This window comes from Panicum virgatum, chromosome 4K (assembly GCF_016808335.1).
Source record: "Panicum virgatum strain AP13 chromosome 4K, P.virgatum_v5, whole genome shotgun sequence".
NCBI classification, from domain to species: Eukaryota; Viridiplantae; Streptophyta; class Magnoliopsida; order Poales; family Poaceae; genus Panicum; species Panicum virgatum.
In genome coordinates, this window is record NC_053139.1 from 1645263 (window position 1) to 1662259 (window position 16997).

General features: G+C 52.2%; 3 protein-coding genes across 3 annotated transcripts; all 3 read right to left on the reverse strand.

Annotated features, from left to right (window-relative positions):
• Window positions 1-744: 744 nt before the first annotated feature.
• On the reverse strand, window positions 745-3732 carry LOC120702445 (probable receptor-like protein kinase At2g21480). The gene has a single exon (XM_039986248.1). The coding sequence runs from the start codon at window positions 3532-3534 to the stop codon at window positions 1006-1008; it is 2529 nt and encodes an 842-aa protein (XP_039842182.1). The 5' UTR covers window positions 3535-3732; the 3' UTR covers window positions 745-1005.
• A 341-nt stretch (window positions 3733-4073) lies between these two features.
• LOC120702447 (gibberellin 2-beta-dioxygenase 6-like) lies at window positions 4074-5571 on the reverse strand. The gene has a single exon (XM_039986249.1). It carries the CDS (start codon window positions 5252-5254, stop codon window positions 4253-4255), a length of 1002 nt encoding a protein of 333 aa, XP_039842183.1. The 5' UTR covers window positions 5255-5571; the 3' UTR covers window positions 4074-4252.
• Window positions 5572-6062: 491 nt separating this feature from the next.
• On the reverse strand, window positions 6063-7074 carry LOC120704784. The gene is made up of 3 exons (XM_039989315.1): window positions 6958-7074; window positions 6418-6873; window positions 6063-6263 (listed from the first exon to the last, which is right to left on the reverse strand). The coding sequence occupies exons 1-3, from the start codon at window positions 7072-7074 to the stop codon at window positions 6171-6173; spliced, it is 666 nt and encodes a 221-aa protein (XP_039845249.1). The 3' UTR covers window positions 6063-6170.
• Window positions 7075-16997: the final 9923 nt, after the last annotated feature.

A 16997-nucleotide genomic window follows, 5' to 3' on the forward strand; every position in this document is an offset into this window, starting at 1 on the left:
CCTAGCAGCGGTGTGGACCGGCGGCAAGGCGTGGATTGGCGTCGAGGGTCCACGGCGGCGCGGGCCAGAGGTGGCGTGGACCGGCGTCAAGTGGCCACGGCGAGGCGCGGACCGCCAGCTTAGGGTGCGAGGTGGGCGCGGCCGGGAGGCCGCGATGGGCGCAGCAGTGAGGAGTCGGAGGGGAAAGAGAGAAGAAGAGAGGCGAGGAACAAGATGACAGGTAGGCCCCAGCAAAGGGCAAAACAGTCTTTTTATCTGACATCTCAATTGAAAATGAATATTTTATTAGATGCAGTGTGTGGTAGATCAAATGGCGCTTTCGCGGTGTGCTGGGAACAAATTCGAGTTTGGCGGTGTGCTCTACACAAAATCATACTTTCACAGTGTGCTGTGGACAAATTTCCCTAGATTAAAAGGAGAAAAATGCAGCGACGGCGTACGCATCTCCTAACTATCAAATTTGCATAAATAATACCCCAATTAGTAGTTCAGTACACCACGAACGAATGAATTCAACATCAATTAAGGCATCGATAGATAGATAGATATATTAGTAGTTGGAAATCAATCAATTCCAGAATGAATTTAATCAGCACCCTCGCCATCACCAGTAGTAGTAACCACTCAATTCGACTCGAACACCCCCTCTTTTTGGATTTTGGAGTAAGTTTAGACAGCAGCAACAAGAGAAAAATTAAAAATCGATCATCGTCAGTGCTAGTTGTTGCCTGAATGCATGCGATGCGACCACAGTATGTATGGATGTATGGATAATACAGACATGTACACGAACATATACGTACTCGATCTTCATATTCCTGCACCTCTTGGTTTTGTTTTCCTCATCTCATCATTTCACCGCGCGTGCATGCATCATATCGGCGACGATGCGTGCACGCACAAGGCAAGCGGATTTCCTTTTTTTTCTCTCTCTACGGTTTCTTTGTAAATTGTTTGTGCTGGATGGATGGGTCGTCGACGACGGATGCATCGGATCGGATCGGATCACCTGCCCTTCATATCGGCGAGCTGCTGGAAGAGCTCCCCGGCGGCAGTGGTGGACTGGTCAGGCACGGCGGTGACGCCGCCGCCGGAGCCGACGGAGCCTCCGTCGGCGTCGTCGGCTTCCTGCTGCGCGCCCTCGGGCGGGTTGGCGTCCTGCAGCTGCAGCGCGTACTCGAGGTTCCAGAGCACGTCGCCCATGGAGATGCGGTCGCTGCCGAACTCGGCGAGGCACTTCTCGGCGGTCTCGGCGAACTTGGCGAGCGACTCCGGGTTGACGGTGCCGGCGAGCTTGGGGTCCATGATCTTCTCGATGAGGCCCTTGCGCTTCCACTGCATCCCCCACTCGGCGAGGCTGACCTGCTCCCGCGGCAGCTGCGGGTCGATGGGCGGCCGCGCGCAGAGCGCCTCCAGCAGCACCACCCCGAAGGAGTAGACGTCCGACTTGTCCGTCAGCTGCTGGCACCGGAAGTACTCCGGGTCCAGGTAGCCGAAGCTGCCCTTGACGGCGGTGCTGACGTGGAGCTGGTTCATCCCGGGCCCGTCCTTGGAGAGGCCGAAGTCGGAGACCTTGGCGACGAAGTTGTCGTCGAGCAGGATGTTGGTGGTCTTGACGTCGCGGTGGATGATGCCCTGCGCCGTGCCCGTGTGCAGGTAGTGGAGCCCCCGGGCGGCGCCGATGCAGATCTCGAGGCGCTGCTTCCAGGGGAGCGGCGGCAGCACGCCCTCCTTGCCGTAGATGTGGTCCCGGAACACGCCGTTGTGCATGTACTCGTAGACGAGGATCATCTCCGAGTTCTCGTCGCAGTAGCCGATGAGGGACACCAGGTGCCGGTGCCGCAGCTTGGACAGCATCTGGATCTCCGTGTTGAACTCGTTGATGCCCTGCTCCGACTCGGCGCTGCCCCGCTTCACCGCCACCTTGGTGCCGTCGTCGATCTCGCCCACGTACACGTTGCCGAACCCGCCCACGCCGATGATGGCCTTCTCGTCGAAGTTGCCCGTCGCCGTCTGGATCTCGGCGAAGGTGAAGAAGCGCCCGAGGCCCATGGTGGAGGAGAAGGTGTTGCCGCTGCGGTGCGACCCGTACCCGCCCTTGCTGCCCGCGGTGAAGGACTGCCCCGTGTGGATGGGCAGAAGCCACGACGAGAAGCTGCTCGACCGCTCCCAGTCCTGCGGCCGCTTGTACCACTTGACCACCATGGCGCCCAGCCCCGCGAACGCGCCGAACATCATCGCGAACCCCACCGCCGCCACCGCCTTCCGGCTGCCGCTGCCGTCGTCGGCCCGGCGCCCGTCCACGCCGAACTCGCCGTCCAGGGCGCCCACCGAGTTGCTCATCTTGAGCACCTCCACGCCGTTGAGCAGCGCGTCGATGCGCCCCGTGTCCTGCCCCATGGGCCCCACCTGCACGCTCAGCTTGTCCGTCGCCACCGACTGGTTCACCACGAAGTCCTTGTAGTAGGGCGCCGCCAGCTCGCCGCCGGTCACCGTCGACAGGTCCAGCCCGGACACGGCCTTGCGCCCGTTGATGTACACGTCGAAGTAGAGGTCGTTAGCGGCCTTGCTCACGATGTCGGCGAAGAAGAGCCGGACCAGGTAGCCGAAGGACGCGTCCACGTCCATCCTCCACGTCAGGTTGAAGTTGGCGTTCCCGACGTCGGCGTCCGCCATCTTGGCGGCGCTCGCGTACACCGCCGTGGGCGCGACGAGCCTGGACGTCCCGTCGGGGAACTTGATGGTGCTGGCGGGCACGGACACGTCCTTGACCGCCTCCTTGGACTGCACGTAGGGCGTGTCGGGGTCCCAGCGCCGGCCGAGCGTGTCGTTGGCGGGGCCGATGGCCGGGCCGCCGACGTTGAGCCGGTAGAGCACCTGGTACGCCTCGCTCGCGAGGCCGGTGGTCTCGCCGAGCGGCGCGATGGCGAGCGCCGAGTCGGTGATGAGCTCGTCGGGGGCGTTGACGACCTCGAGGGCGTTGACGAAGGCGGCGGAGCCGGCGAGCGGCTGGAACTTGAGGGCGAGGCGGTTCTCGGTGGCGTTGACGAGGTACTCCTTGAGCACGGGCTTGTTCTCCGGGGTGAAGCTGTGGAGCAGGACGTTGTCGTCGGTGACGACGCTGAAGGTGGCGGAGGCGAGGTCGACGTCGCCGCCCTTGAGCGGGAAGAGGTAGATGCGGATGAAGTGCCAGCCGGGGACGGCGAGCGGGAAGCTGTAGACGGCCTCCTCCTTGAAGACGCGCGCGGTGGAGTAGACGGGCGAGGGCACGTCGGCCTTGTCGTCGGCGACGCGGATGGCGTCCTTGGCGGCGAGCAGGTGGTTGGCCTGCGCGTCGGTCTTGTACGACTTGCCGCCCACCGTGACGGGCGCCGTGCCGCCGCAGTCGATGAGGAAGCTGTCCTTGGGCGTGAAGCTGGAGGGCGTGGGCGGCGTCTGCGCGCCGCTGTCGGTGACGGGCCGGCCCTGCCCGGCCACCGCCGCCACCGCCGCCAGCGCGGCCAGCAGCGCCAGCGGGAGCGCCCCGCGGCGCATTGTGGCCGGCCGGGCTAGCTACTGCTAGCGACCTACTACGTGGTGGCGTATGTGGTGGACCAGCACCGGACCGGACGCCGGAGGGACGGTCGATGGCGGCGACGGCGTCGAGGAGGAGGGAGGTTATTGGCGGGGCCCTCTCACCCTCTCTCTGGTTGGTGGGCCCAATCGGAGGAGAGGGAGGGGGAGGGGCGTGAAATGGGGCGGGTTATGGTGGCCAGCGGCTTGCCAAGTTTAAGCCGGCCGCGCTGCCATGTCTATGTTTGGGGCGCTGCTCCACCGCCGGTCAACCGCCGACACGCGCGCTCCGCCACCAGAGGCCAGGCCACCTCACCTGCTGCTATTATTGGATGCACGCTACCTGCTGGTGCTGGCTGCTTAGCGAGCGCCCGCCATTGTTGCTTGCTTCTGGGCTGGCTTGTTTGCTCGTGCTCGATTGGATTGATCACTCTCTCACTAGTCTCTACTAGTGAAGAAGAAGCTGTTTCAAGTTTGCACATCATGTAAGATTTGATTGCATACTTAGAATTTGAGACTCATTGGCAGTTCAAATTATGCACCTCTGAACATGCGTGGAGATTTATTTATTGGAGTACTCTTTTCATATTTTTTCTCAAGTAACGTGACACGCAGTAATTCCATTCCCTTTTACAGCTCTGAATTCACTAGCACAAAGTCTCCCTCTGCTACCAGCCACAGCGACACTTTCCCTCAAGTGTCAATGGCGAACAAGGAAGCGCTCGAGGCCGACCTTGCATCCGGTGGCCTTGATGTCGGCCTGCACCTGCTCCCGGAACTCGGCGTAGGTGAAGGGCCGGTACCTGCTGCCGCCGCAGCTGATGACGGCGTCGTGGCGCGGGAACGCGAAGTAGCACAGCGACACCCTCTCGCCGCCCCGGCTGGCCGCCACCCGGTGCCGCACGGCCCGGAACGCGTCGCCGCTCATCGCCCGCGCCATGTCGCCCAGGTTCACCAGCAGCGTGCCCGTGTCCCCCGACGCGACGTCGCGCCACGCGCCGCCGTGGAGCACCTGCAGGCCCCCGACGAGGTCCTGGTTGATGACGGACAGCACGGAGCTGTCGGTGTGCGCCTCCATCCCGAGGTGCCCGGCCTCCGGGCACGGCGGGTACCGGTACACCCGCAGGAACCCATCGTGCTCGGCGAGGTAGGCCGACGCCTGGCCCGCGCCGAGCCCCAGCGCGGCGGCGAGGGCGTCGAACACCGTCCGCGCCACCCGCGCCATGTGCGCGCCGTACTCGCGCGCGAGGCCCGCCAGCGCGGCGAGGTCGGGCGAGGAGGCGGCGGGCTGGTGATCTGGGCCCAGGGCAAGGTGGAAGCCCTCGACCCAGTTGACGTCCCTGACGCGGAGCGAGGAGAGCGCCGGCGTGCCCCAGAAGTAGCCGGGCTGGGCCTGCTTGTCGTGGAACGGCGCCCGGCCCAGCAGGTCCCGCGCCACCGCGAAGAGGCGCGCCGAGAGGTCCGCCGGGACGCCGTGGTTGGCGAGCCGGAAGACGCCGAGGCGCCGGCACGCCGCCGCCAGCGCCTCCCCGGGCGCCTCGAGGTCCACCGTCGGGAGCTCCAGCTCCCCACCGTGCGGCACCTGCTCCTCCTCCGCCTGCTCGTGCTGTCCCTCCTCCTCCAGGAGAGGGAACGGCGGGAACGACGGGTCCGCCACGACAGCGGCGGCGGTCGCCGGCGGAGCTTCCGTTCCCGTCGCCATCTCGATCACCCTCTCCGTCGGTCTGGCCACCTCCTCCGATCCTACGCTGAAGCTAGGAAGCTGAACTGCACCTCGGGTGTCTCTAGAGGATCGACCCACCGTGGAGAGTGAGGAGAGGAAGCAAGAAAGCAGCAGAGGCGGGCAGGATTCAACTGAGGAGAGGTCAATCAGAGGCGCAGCATCAGGTTGCTTGTTGGGGCAGGGGCAGGTAGATCTGATCCGTCTGCTGATGCATTCGCTTCTCTTCTCGTGGACTGACTGGTCATGTCATCGATCTCAGCGGCGAGTCACGACAAGCACCGCCGGCCGGATTGTCCTAGCTGCTACTCCAGACATCAAGTGCACTAGCCACTCACACAGTTCAGTCTTCAGAAAACAGAGAGCATCAGATCAATCTCTTTTCTTTTCTTTTCTTTTTTAAAAAAAATTAGCATAACCGTGTTTTCGCTTCATCTTCACTGCATTCAGCCAACAACATTTCTCACACACATAAAACCAGCACCAGCCAGCCAGCAGTACTTTTCTCTCACAAAAAATCAGCACCAGCCACCAGCACCAGTCAACCGAACACAGTAATCTGGCCCCTAACTGAAGTTTACACGACCATTCAATTCAAACTTGTGACGCACATCCACTGACTAAACGCATTGCACCTTGGAATCACTCAGGACTGCAGACTATCAGTTGGGATGAGACAAGGCAAAGTAAAACATTTTGGATCTAGACAGTGCTACAATAAACCCATACGAACCTGTATACCGCTACGTATGAAAGAAGATCGAAAGTGCAAAACAAAGGAGAAACAAAATTAAAGAAAAGTAAATTTATATATTTATAGCTTTCTATGCATTGGTGAAGATCAATCATCAGAATTCAGAAAATCCATCCATTCGTCTCCCTGATGTGCAATAATGCTTCAGCATCCGACGGTGAACCATCTCCTGCTCGTCCGGCCGCGCTCCGCCTTCCTCTTCTCCTTCTGGCACGCACATTTCGCCTCCTTCACGTTCTTCACCTCCAAAGAGAAAGTTAAGGTTTTGAACTTCTGGATCAATGGTGCCGAAAGCAACACGATCTTCTTCTTATATTAAAGGAGGGAAACAATGTGTATGGTCACACTCACTGGGTACGCTATTGTAATAATTTGCAGCGGTGGAGCTCACCTTATTCGGCGGGTTGGTTTTGGTGCGGTGGAGCTGGCGCGCGCCCCTCTGCAGGATCTCCACGGCGCTCCAGCCCCCGTCTGGCGCCGCCGCCGGCGGCTTGCTGGCGGGCGCGGGCATCATCGCCGGCGCGGGGTCCCTGCAGGGCTCCGACATCGGCGCGGTGTCGGACCACGCGGGGTCCTCGACCGGCGGCGGCGGCACGGACGAGGAACTTCCCAGCCCGAGCTCGGCCCCGGCCTTGGCGCCGACGTCGAGGTCGAGCTCGCAGCTGAGCTGCCTGATGCGCGACTCCAGCAGGTTGAGGCGGTCCATGAGCGTGCCCCGCACCTGCACGTGCTGCAGCGCCGACGGCAGGGACTTGGTGTGGTGGTGGTGCGGCGGCGCGCCACGGCGCGCCCCGGCGGCGCCGTCGTCCGCCGGCGCCGGGCGCCGCTGCTCCTCCAGCTGCCGCACCTGCACGCGCGCACAGAAGAGAACATGCATATTAAATTGCAAACGTGATGGTGGGCGAACGCACGGGTAGGACGACGTACGTACCCGGAGGTCGATCTGGTCGAGGCGGCCGAGCAGGCTCTCCGGTGGCGGGGCCGGCGCGGGGAGGCCGTAGCCGCTGATGAGGACGCGTCGCTCCGAGCCCACCAGCACGTCGGCCATGGCGGCGGCCGGGGTTTTCAGCTCGCGGGCGAGAGTTCCACGGCGCGCAGGAGTGACACCTACGGCTGCCAGCACGCGATCGATGCGCGGTCGTTGCGGGGAGGCCGTTGGCACGCACGCACGCACACCGCCGTCGGTTATAAAGGCGTGGTGGCGCGGCGCCTGGCGAACCGGGTCGTCAGGGATGGATGATCCGGCCACGGACCACCATGGGCTGAGGTGCAGCTCAGGCCGGCATGGTCGGAGCCAAGATCGGGTCGTGCGTAGACTAGGCCGCCGAGTCCACCAACATGGGCTGGATTTGTAATAGGCGGGATATTTGCATCAGTTGCAGCCCGGGATCTAAGGAACACGAAGATATGGCCCATGAGCAGCAGCACCAAACAGTTGGCCCGAGCAGGGTTCTCGTGGGCCGGTATCAGGAACCTAGCGTTTTACTTTTCTTAGGCCATCGGTGAGCAGTGAGCACATGCCAGCACCGTTTCTTGTTCTTCCTAAAGATTAAAAAAAAAATCCTTCCTCCCAAATACACATGAGAGCTGCAAATATTTGGATTAAGTGAAGTGATGAACTTCAAAAAGTGTAAGTAAAAATACACAACGAAAATGAACAGAGGATATTCTCGGTTGTGTACATTTTACTGGAAATATTTAGTTTTTTTTCCTGTCAAAACTTTTTGATTAGTAGGTCCCAAGATGCCATTTCTTTATCATGTTCATCACAACTTACACTTTTTGAAGTTGGGATGCCGATCAAGAGATGTGCATAATGTTGTGTGTTGGGATGCACAAAAGAATGAGCAAGCTGTCGAGAAAGCTTTGGACCTATAGCCCTCCTGCGGGCTCCGGCGAGCTCTGACCTCTGACTCTGCATCCGCTTTCTGACCGGCCGTCAGAATACAGCAATCTGAGAATAATGAACATGCACGCGGTTCCGATCCAGTGTCTGAAACTCGTGCCGCATTGGTTAAACAATCCCATGTGTCCGCGTCGTTGGTCAGGCATGCGAGATCATGCTTAGCAGTTGATGACTAGAATCAATGCAGCCGATGGAGGAGCGAGCTCTCGCATCGATCCAGTGGCAGCTTAACCTTTACTTTTCACCGGCCAGTTGGGCTTAGAAAAGGGAAGCAAGCAACTGCATTGAGAGAGAGAGAGAGAGAGAGAGAGAGAGAGAGAGAGAGAGAGGGAAGAAGTCAAGAAGACTTTGCACAGACAGCACAGTGTCCTCTCCACATGATGCTTGCTGTATGTAACCACTTGTGGCCAGAACGAGCTGACAAATGGGGAGGCGATGGCGCAGCACATGGTGGCTAGAACGCAAGAAGACCGATCCTGCTGCCAGCTACTCTAAATCCTGCAGATGGCATGAGCAGAAACCGGCGGCCTGCGAATGAAGAAGGATCCAATTGCATGCGAACTGTACTTAATTGTACAGTCGGTCCGACGATCCATTGGCCTGCAACTGCACTGACGCTTCGAAGCAGCAACCCAACTGTACTGCGCCAATGATTGGTTGCTCGCTCATTCCAAGCCAACTGCCTGCTGATAGAGGAAGATGATGGAGCAGCTACCGAACCCGGCCGCTTGTGGCATGGAGGCCGTGGCGAACCGGACCGACACTTGATCTGTCTGTCTGTCGGCTGGTCAATTTAGAGCTCGTTCGATTCAATCTCCGCCCGTGATCGCACTACTCCATGGTGGTGTGGTGACCTCGCTGGACTCTTTTAATCAAAGATTGAGAAAGATCAAGCTCATTATTAATCATAGCGTGTAGGAGGATCTAGTAGAGACGCGAAATGATGGTTCTGCTTTCGCTTCGATCTATACATTTCCCTCTGGCATGGACTAGATAGGGCATCCACTACTCTGTCGTCTCCATGGATTAATATTCGGCGCCATGGAAAGGTAAGGTACATATGGTCGGGCTATATAGAGAGGTTCTACTATATATATCTCGAGGAAGCTCATGATCCCCAAGGACAAGGATCATGCCTGCTAGGGAAAATAAAAGGGCCAAGTTTTGTGAGACTAGGTAGCATGCATTGGCGCTGCGCACGAGCAGCCAGTTCATTCCTTCATTCCTGCTACGGCTACGAAGGTCGATGACACGGGGAGACGATTGATGGCACGAACGGCAATCACTCTTAGCCTGCTGCAAGCAAGCAGAGCAAGCTGTCAGTGTAGGTATATATGCGGGGCGGCGGAGGATTCGGTGAGCGGATGCCGTCGCCACGCCCTGTAGGCAGTCTGTATAGCGACGGAGCTGAGGGTAACTCTGCACCAGCTAGCTAGCTGCCCATCGATCCCCTCCGATCCGATCCTCCACGCGCTTCGTTCTCGCGCGTGGCAATTCAGATCACCCACCGGGGCCCAGCCCCGGCCTGCCCGTTGCGCTGGGGTGGGTCGGTCGGCGGCGACGGCGAGCCGAGCGGGTGACATGGGGTGACAGGGAGGCGGCACCTTCCCGCCGCCGCCGCCGCCGCTGATTCCCCATATATACCATGAATCATACAAGAAGCTACTCGATCCATTCCATCACATTCACGGGCGGATTCGCCTTCCTGCTAGCTCCTTGTCTTTATCCTGCTGACATGACTCCCTAACCATCCCCCGTCGAGCTCGCCTGCCATCATCGGCACTGCTTGCTTTTGCGTTGCGACTGATACTGTGAGAATGTCCAGTTTTCACTAGGTTTAGGTAAAAAATATTAATTAATCCATTAAGACGAGAATTAACATGTGTCCGTCTCTCGACACGCCACGTGTTAATCCACATCTTAGAGGCACTTAATCAACACAATTCATCTAAAACGATCGCAAATCCGGTAGTCCCGGTATGTGCTCTAACATACGTCCAGGATCTAGCATATGCATATACCGTTTACAATCAGATACATCGCCACAGAACTACAAAGAGCAGTTTTACATTAATAAAGTTCAATACAGATTCGATATAGAAGGATTCAACTAACTTCCATTACAAGCCTTGGGCTCACGAAAACCATATTAACAGAAACTTAAAATTTATTGCATTTACATACTCTCACGGAGCTCGATTACGATAAGACATACTAAGATAATGATGCTTTGCTCAAGGACATCATTCCAGCCACCACGACCTACTCCTCCCCCGCATTTGGATCAGCGGGGTAGAAGTGGCCGAACACCACTTCCGGCTCACCTGCAATTAGGTTTAGAAAGCAACCTGAGTACAAAAGGTACTCGCAAGACTTACGCGATTAATTAAACAAGGATCATGCAATGGCTCAAATGAAAGCTTTAGAGTTAAGTAATTAATGCATAGCAAGAGCTCTCTAAACTATCACTTAGCAAGATTAATTATTCTTGCCCAAACCCCAAAAATTTTAGTTGATTAAGAGCATAATATATGAGTGATCATAAAAGTGGCAAGAACCACTCCAACATATTCGGAACTCTCTACGAGGAATTCGACGAACCAAGAGCTTGCTCATAACCGATAGCGCGGCAATTCAAATTGATTCAAACTTTGCAAGGGTGTACTACTTTACCCACACGACGCGAGGACCATGCGGCTCACCCAACCGATCACGCTGGGCAAGGGGGTACTCACGTCAACCGTTCCCAACAAGGCTCAACCGTTGAGAATACACCCAGCTTGCGCGGTGAGTAACCTAGGTCCACCGGGGACACCCCTAAGCCTCTCTGTATAGCCCCTTGGCCACGCATCTGGAACCGGGCCTCAACGATCAAGTCAAAGAAGGTAATTGGCTCATCCGTACCATTATTTGGATATGTGGTAGCACGGAATGATGCTCAAAGTCGATGGCATCCACGGACGGTCCTTAAACGATCCAAGCGGACTATGCCCATGTGACCACATTCTCTAGGCCATACCATTCCGCTCGAATCTCGGTACTACTACCAACATTAACCCAACGAACCAGTGCAATCAAGGATTATCGGTAAGTGTGATACTCCAAGACATTCCTCCTAACAAGCGATATAAGTATTCTAAACAGGACTAAGCATCTAGTCAAGTTAAGTAATTAACTGACTAACAAGTGTCAAGGACATGGATAGAAATTCAAGGAAGGGTGATGCAAGAGAGTAGGTACCAAAATGCAATACATACCTACTAAACATATATAAAGCCCAACAATACCCAAGTGAGATAGCTAACTAAATCATATTAGATAGGTGCAAAGAATATGCTTAGCTGCTTGCCTTGATTAACTTCGGGCTTGACCGCGAACTGGACTCCGGGTTCAGATTCAACGGACTCAGCGGGCTCCACGGGTTCGACCTCCGACGGTTCGGTCACTATAATGCATGAATGCGATGCAAGAATTAAGAAATAAACTTATATAGTAAGCATAAATCATGAAATTACTTGAGCATGTAGAGGACATTGCAAGGGACTCATGAAAATTGATTTTGAAGCAAAAGCATTTTCCTATAATTAATTATAAATTAATTAATTTTAGCCATTCAAAACAAGATAAATCATAAAAGGCATGCAAACTCAATTAAAAAAATCCAAGAAAATTAGCATAGATAGTAGGCATGAAAACAAAGCTAACAAAACTAGTTTTAACCTTTTATCACTTTCCAGCAAAAAGTTCTATATTAAATCATTTTTAGACAAAGCATAAGAAAACACGCTAAAACTTTAACAAACGGTAAGGAAACCTAGGAGAAAGTTGCACCATTGGAAACTGTATTTCACTAGGAGTCTAAAAAAATTTAGTTTTAAATTTTTAGAGCAATATACAAATAAGTAAGCATTTTAATCACTTTTTTCAAGATAAAACAATAGACAAATCTACAACAAAGTAACATGCAAAAAAAATATTTTTTCTGAGTAGATCTAAGCTAGAGGAATCCAACAAAACAAGTTTCATATTTTTCTGAGCTGTACATGAATTTCTATCAATTTTGCAAACTCGTTGCTAGAATAAACATGCTTGAAAACGCTAAGTGCACCCCGTAGAGCCGGCCCAGAAGTTGACAGGCGGGCCCCACTGGGCAGGCACCCCGGGCCAAGTCAAGGCAGGCCGGGCGGCCTTGACCCGGGGCGTGCGCGCGCCCAAGGCGCGGCCCGCTCGCGTGCGGTGGAGGCGGGGCCGGAGCGGCCAGGGGAGGCGCGCACGGGATGGAGGCGCTGGCGGTGAACCTCACTGGCGGCGTCGCAGGTGGGGAGCGGCGACGAGGCGGCGTCCCGGCGGAGGAAGGCGGCGGCGGATGGCGGCGCTCGTCGGGGAGGCCCTGCGGGAGGGGAGGGAGCCGGGTGACGGCCGGAATCGAAGGAGCAGAGGGAGAAGGAGCTGCTCCCGTGAGGAATTGGCGAGGGGCTCACCGAGGACGACGAACCACGGCGACGACGGAGCTCGGGGGGGGGGGGGCGGTGGCAATGGGGAATTTGGGCTAGGGTTTGAGGGGAAAAGGGCCGGTCGGGCCTTAAGGGCGAGGAGGGGAGTGAGAGGGTGGCACGTCACGCGAGGCTGGCCGGTGGCGGTGGTGACACGTGGGGCGCGCCGAGCAGAGCAGGGGAAGGAGAAGAGGAGGCTGACGGGTGGGCTCGAGCGAGGAAAAATAAAGAAATCAAGTTTGAAATTCAAAACAAAGATGTTTCTGGACTCAACAATTCACCAAATTTTTACTGGAGATAGATAAAATCACCAAGAACACAATGCAACAAGAATCACTCAAAAATCTCTTGTAATTTGGTCGCAGCAAAAAGAACAATGAGACTATTTTTGAAATTTCCTAGAATTTTGTGGCTCGGTTCATAGGTCACAAAATCTTACAAAAATATTTTTAAATCAAAATTTGAAATCTAGTATTTAAATAAAATTTTTGGGGGCCAAGTTGCATAACAAAATTTGAACTTTCTTAACAAGCACATATCCAAACATACACAAAATTAAATTCAAAACTAAACACACAAGCACATGATGCTACTTTATGCCTAAATGATGCTCATGAAAATGTGTTTAACATTCTAATCATGTTTAAATTTTTCAAGTCGTGGCAACTCTGCCCACCTTAAGAAAATCTCATCCCGAGATTTAGATAGATAGGATGGAAGGGACAAAACTCCGGATTGAGGCCATATTCACCTAGACAAGGTAAGTATCTAAGACAACACCCTGGAGGAAATACAAATTACAGTCAAGTCCACAGTCTGTAAGAGCTTGTCTCTTTTTTAATTAATGGGATCCAGCCCCTTCTCAAAAAAAAAAAAGTATCTAAGAGATAATGCACAAAGACAGGAATGATGTGGTGTGATGAGACATTCTTAAAGTTTTTTTTGATGGTGATTGTGTCCACATATATAACATCTAGAACTATGAACTTCATCAAGAAAGTGGGGTGTGGTAGGGAGAAAACTTACTCATCGGAAAAGAATTCCAGGTATTCTTGACGTAATCGATCTTCACGCTCCCAAGTAACTTCATTTTCGGAGTGATTGCTCCATTAAACCTTTACAAACTTTACGATGCTATGCTTCACTCTTCTTTCATCACGATCAAGAATGGCAATTGGGTGTTCTTCGTAGGTAAGACCCGGTTGAAGATCAAGTGACTCGAGATCAATGGCGTCGGTGGAAACACGAAGACATTTCTTCAATTGAGAGATATGAAAGACATTGTGCACTGTGGAGAGGGATTGAGGCAGTTACAATTGATAAGCTACTGCTCCAACTCTCTTGGTAATCCAAAAAAGTCCCACATAGCGTGGTGCTAGTTTTCCCCTTACTTGGAAGCGGCGAGTGCCCTTAAATGGAGAAACCTTGAGATAGACATAATCGCCAACTTTGAGGTGGAGTTCTCGGCGATGATGATCGGCATAAGTCTTTTGACGAGATTGAGCAATGCGAAGATTCTCACGAATAATTCTAACTTGATCCTCGGCATCTTTTACCAAATCAGGGCTAAAGAAAGGTCTTTCTCCAGACTCGGACTAATTGATCGGAGTTCTGCACCGTCTTCCATAGAGAGCTTCAAAAGGAGACATTTTGATACTTGCCTGATAACTATTGTTATAGGAGAACTCTGCGAAGGGCAAGCAAGTAACTCATTTCTTCTCATATATGAGAGCACAAGCTCTTAGCATATCTTCTAGGATTTGATTGACCCTCTCGGCTTGACCATCGGTTTGAGGATGATAAGCAATACTATAGGTGAGATCAGTTCCCATGGCTTTGTGAAGACTTCTCCAAAAGTGAGCGACAAATTGAGGACCACGATCAGAGACAATTTTCTTTGGAACACCACGAAGACATACAATGCGAGTAAGATATAACTCCGCATATTGCTTGGCATGATAAGTAGTCTTGACTGGAAGAAAATGAGCCGACTTTGTCAAACGATCCACGATTACCCATATAGAATCATACCCTTGAGAAGACCTGGGTAACCCAGTGATAAAATTCATTCCAATTTCTTCCCACTTTCACGATGGAATAGGTAGCGGTTGAAGAGTACCAGCTGGTTTGAGATGCTCGGCTTTAACCTTTTGGCAAACATCGCACTCGGCGACATATCGAGCGATTTCTCGCTTCATGTGAGTCCACCAAAACATTTGCTTGAGATCTTGATACATTTTGGTACTGCCCGGATGGATAGAGAATTGAGAACTATGGGCTTCATCAAAGATAGTTCGCCTGAGGTTATGATCCTTAGGCACCACAATACGCTTCCCAAAGAATATATGTAATGTCCCTATTTTTTATAATTATTATTACATTAAGAATTCAGCATATCTTACCGACCTATTTTAGTGAAAATGTATACATGACCATTAGTGTTAAGATTAAGAATAAAAAATAATGATAGCCAAAACATGTTGCATGCAAAGAAGAAATTCATGTACAAGTAAACAAATCTTGACCCCAATGTTTAGTCATAATTTACAAAAATTGGATAAGTCAAGTCAACTAAAGGATATTCTGAAATAAAATTCAGAGCTTCTAGTTGCATGCATCCGTGGCAAGGAAGTAGTTAACTAGTAGGAGTAATGCATTAAAAAAGGGGGACACCTGGTCATTGTAGGCTTCCAGTCAAAGTAAACAAACGAGAGAACTTACATACTACTTGGCCAAGATGAAGCCAGTAAAATAAATGCAGTAAAAGACCTATGGATTTTTACCTCTATAGGTCAGCGACCTACATTCTAGGAAATCAATTAGAAAGTGCTAGTTTTCACGTGGACATCATTCTTGGTCCCTATAAATAGACGTGCTGGAACTAGAAGGGAAGCACACACCACACATCGACTTCTTATTGATCAGTTGAGTTCCTGCAAAAGCTAGGAGCAGGCACTGGGTACTTGGCTAGATAAGGTGCTGTTGTTTGTCGAAACTCAGAGAAGGCAAGCAGATCATCATTACAGCCATGCCCTTACCTTGTTCTTATTTTTATTAATTTCAGTATCTTCTATGATATTTATATGTACCCTATTTACTATTCTACTCATGAAAACATGGTTTTACGATAGCAATTGTATTGTACCGGTCACAGTTCAGGAATGGGACTGTCTGGGTTCTCCATGAGGACTGACCCTTGTATAGAACAGAGTAATTGGTGATGGATCCGTAGGAGTGATCAACTACTAGTAGGTCAAGGTTGTCGCTTCTTGTGGGTTTAAGACCTCAGCTCTTCTAGAACCTTTGTTCTAGTGGAGACTGTCGATGTCGGAGTACACCTCTTAAGAGTGTAAAAGTGTGAAATTTCACCCATGTGACTCCCGGGTTGGGAAGCTTGCCGTCACATGTAACACCAAGATTTTGAAATGCTTTATTATTTTTGTGTATCTGTTTGCCGAGTATATACACATATACTCACCCTGCTTAACTTAAATTTTTTTCATCTAGCACTAATGAAGATCATGACGTCGGTCCGTAGACGTAGCCGCCGGGATGGGAAATACAAGAAACTTAATAGTTGGAATGATGTAGTTGCTTTTATGGATCAGTGTAATAAAGAAATAATATTGTATCATCTTGTCGATGGAAATAAAGAATGGATTAGCATGTAAGCATTGCATATTTATAAATTTTAATAAATATGTGGCGACTGTTACAAATGGGCCTATGTTGGGGCGTGACATTATCCGTAGAGAAGTATCGAGCTTTGCCCTCCTTCATTAATTTCCGGATTCGAGCCATACCCTTATTCTTCTTTTGGGCTTCCTTAATTTGATCATAAAGGTTAGATTTGACCGTGAGAGTGGCAAGATAGCCTTCTTTGATAATAGAAATTTCAAGTTTTCGAAGATCATCACAAAGAGTATGCACAGGAGGAGCTATGGTTAAGCAATTGCATTGAGCCTTCCGGCTGAATGCATCAGCGACGACATTTGCCTTACGGGATGATAGTGCACTTCAATGTCATAATTCTTGATTAACTCAAGCCATCGACGTTGCCTCATGTTGAGATCGGATTGAGTGAAAATATATTTGAGGCTCTTGTGATCGGTGTAGATATTGCAATGATTGCCAAGCAGATAGTGACGCCATATCTTTAGAGCATGGACAACAGCCGCAAGCTCTAAATCATGGGTATCATAATTTTGTTCATGTCGCTTTAGTTAACGAGAAGCATAGGCCACAACTCGGCCTTCTTGCATAAGAACACAACCAAGACCGATGCGAGAAGCATCGCAGTAGACATCGAAACTCTTGGAAATATTTGGCTGAGCAAGAACATGAGCTGTAGTGAGACTGTCCTTAAGGGTTTGAAAGGCTTCTTTACAGACTGGGGACCACTCAAACTTGACCCCATTTTTTAGTAACTCCGTCATAGGCTTCGCAATTTTAGAAAAGTTCTCTATGAACCGGCGGTAATACCCCGCAAGTCCAAAAAAACTCCGGATCTCATGGACATTCTGAGGTTGCTTCCAATCAAGAATCTTGCACCTTACTAGGATCTACAGCAAT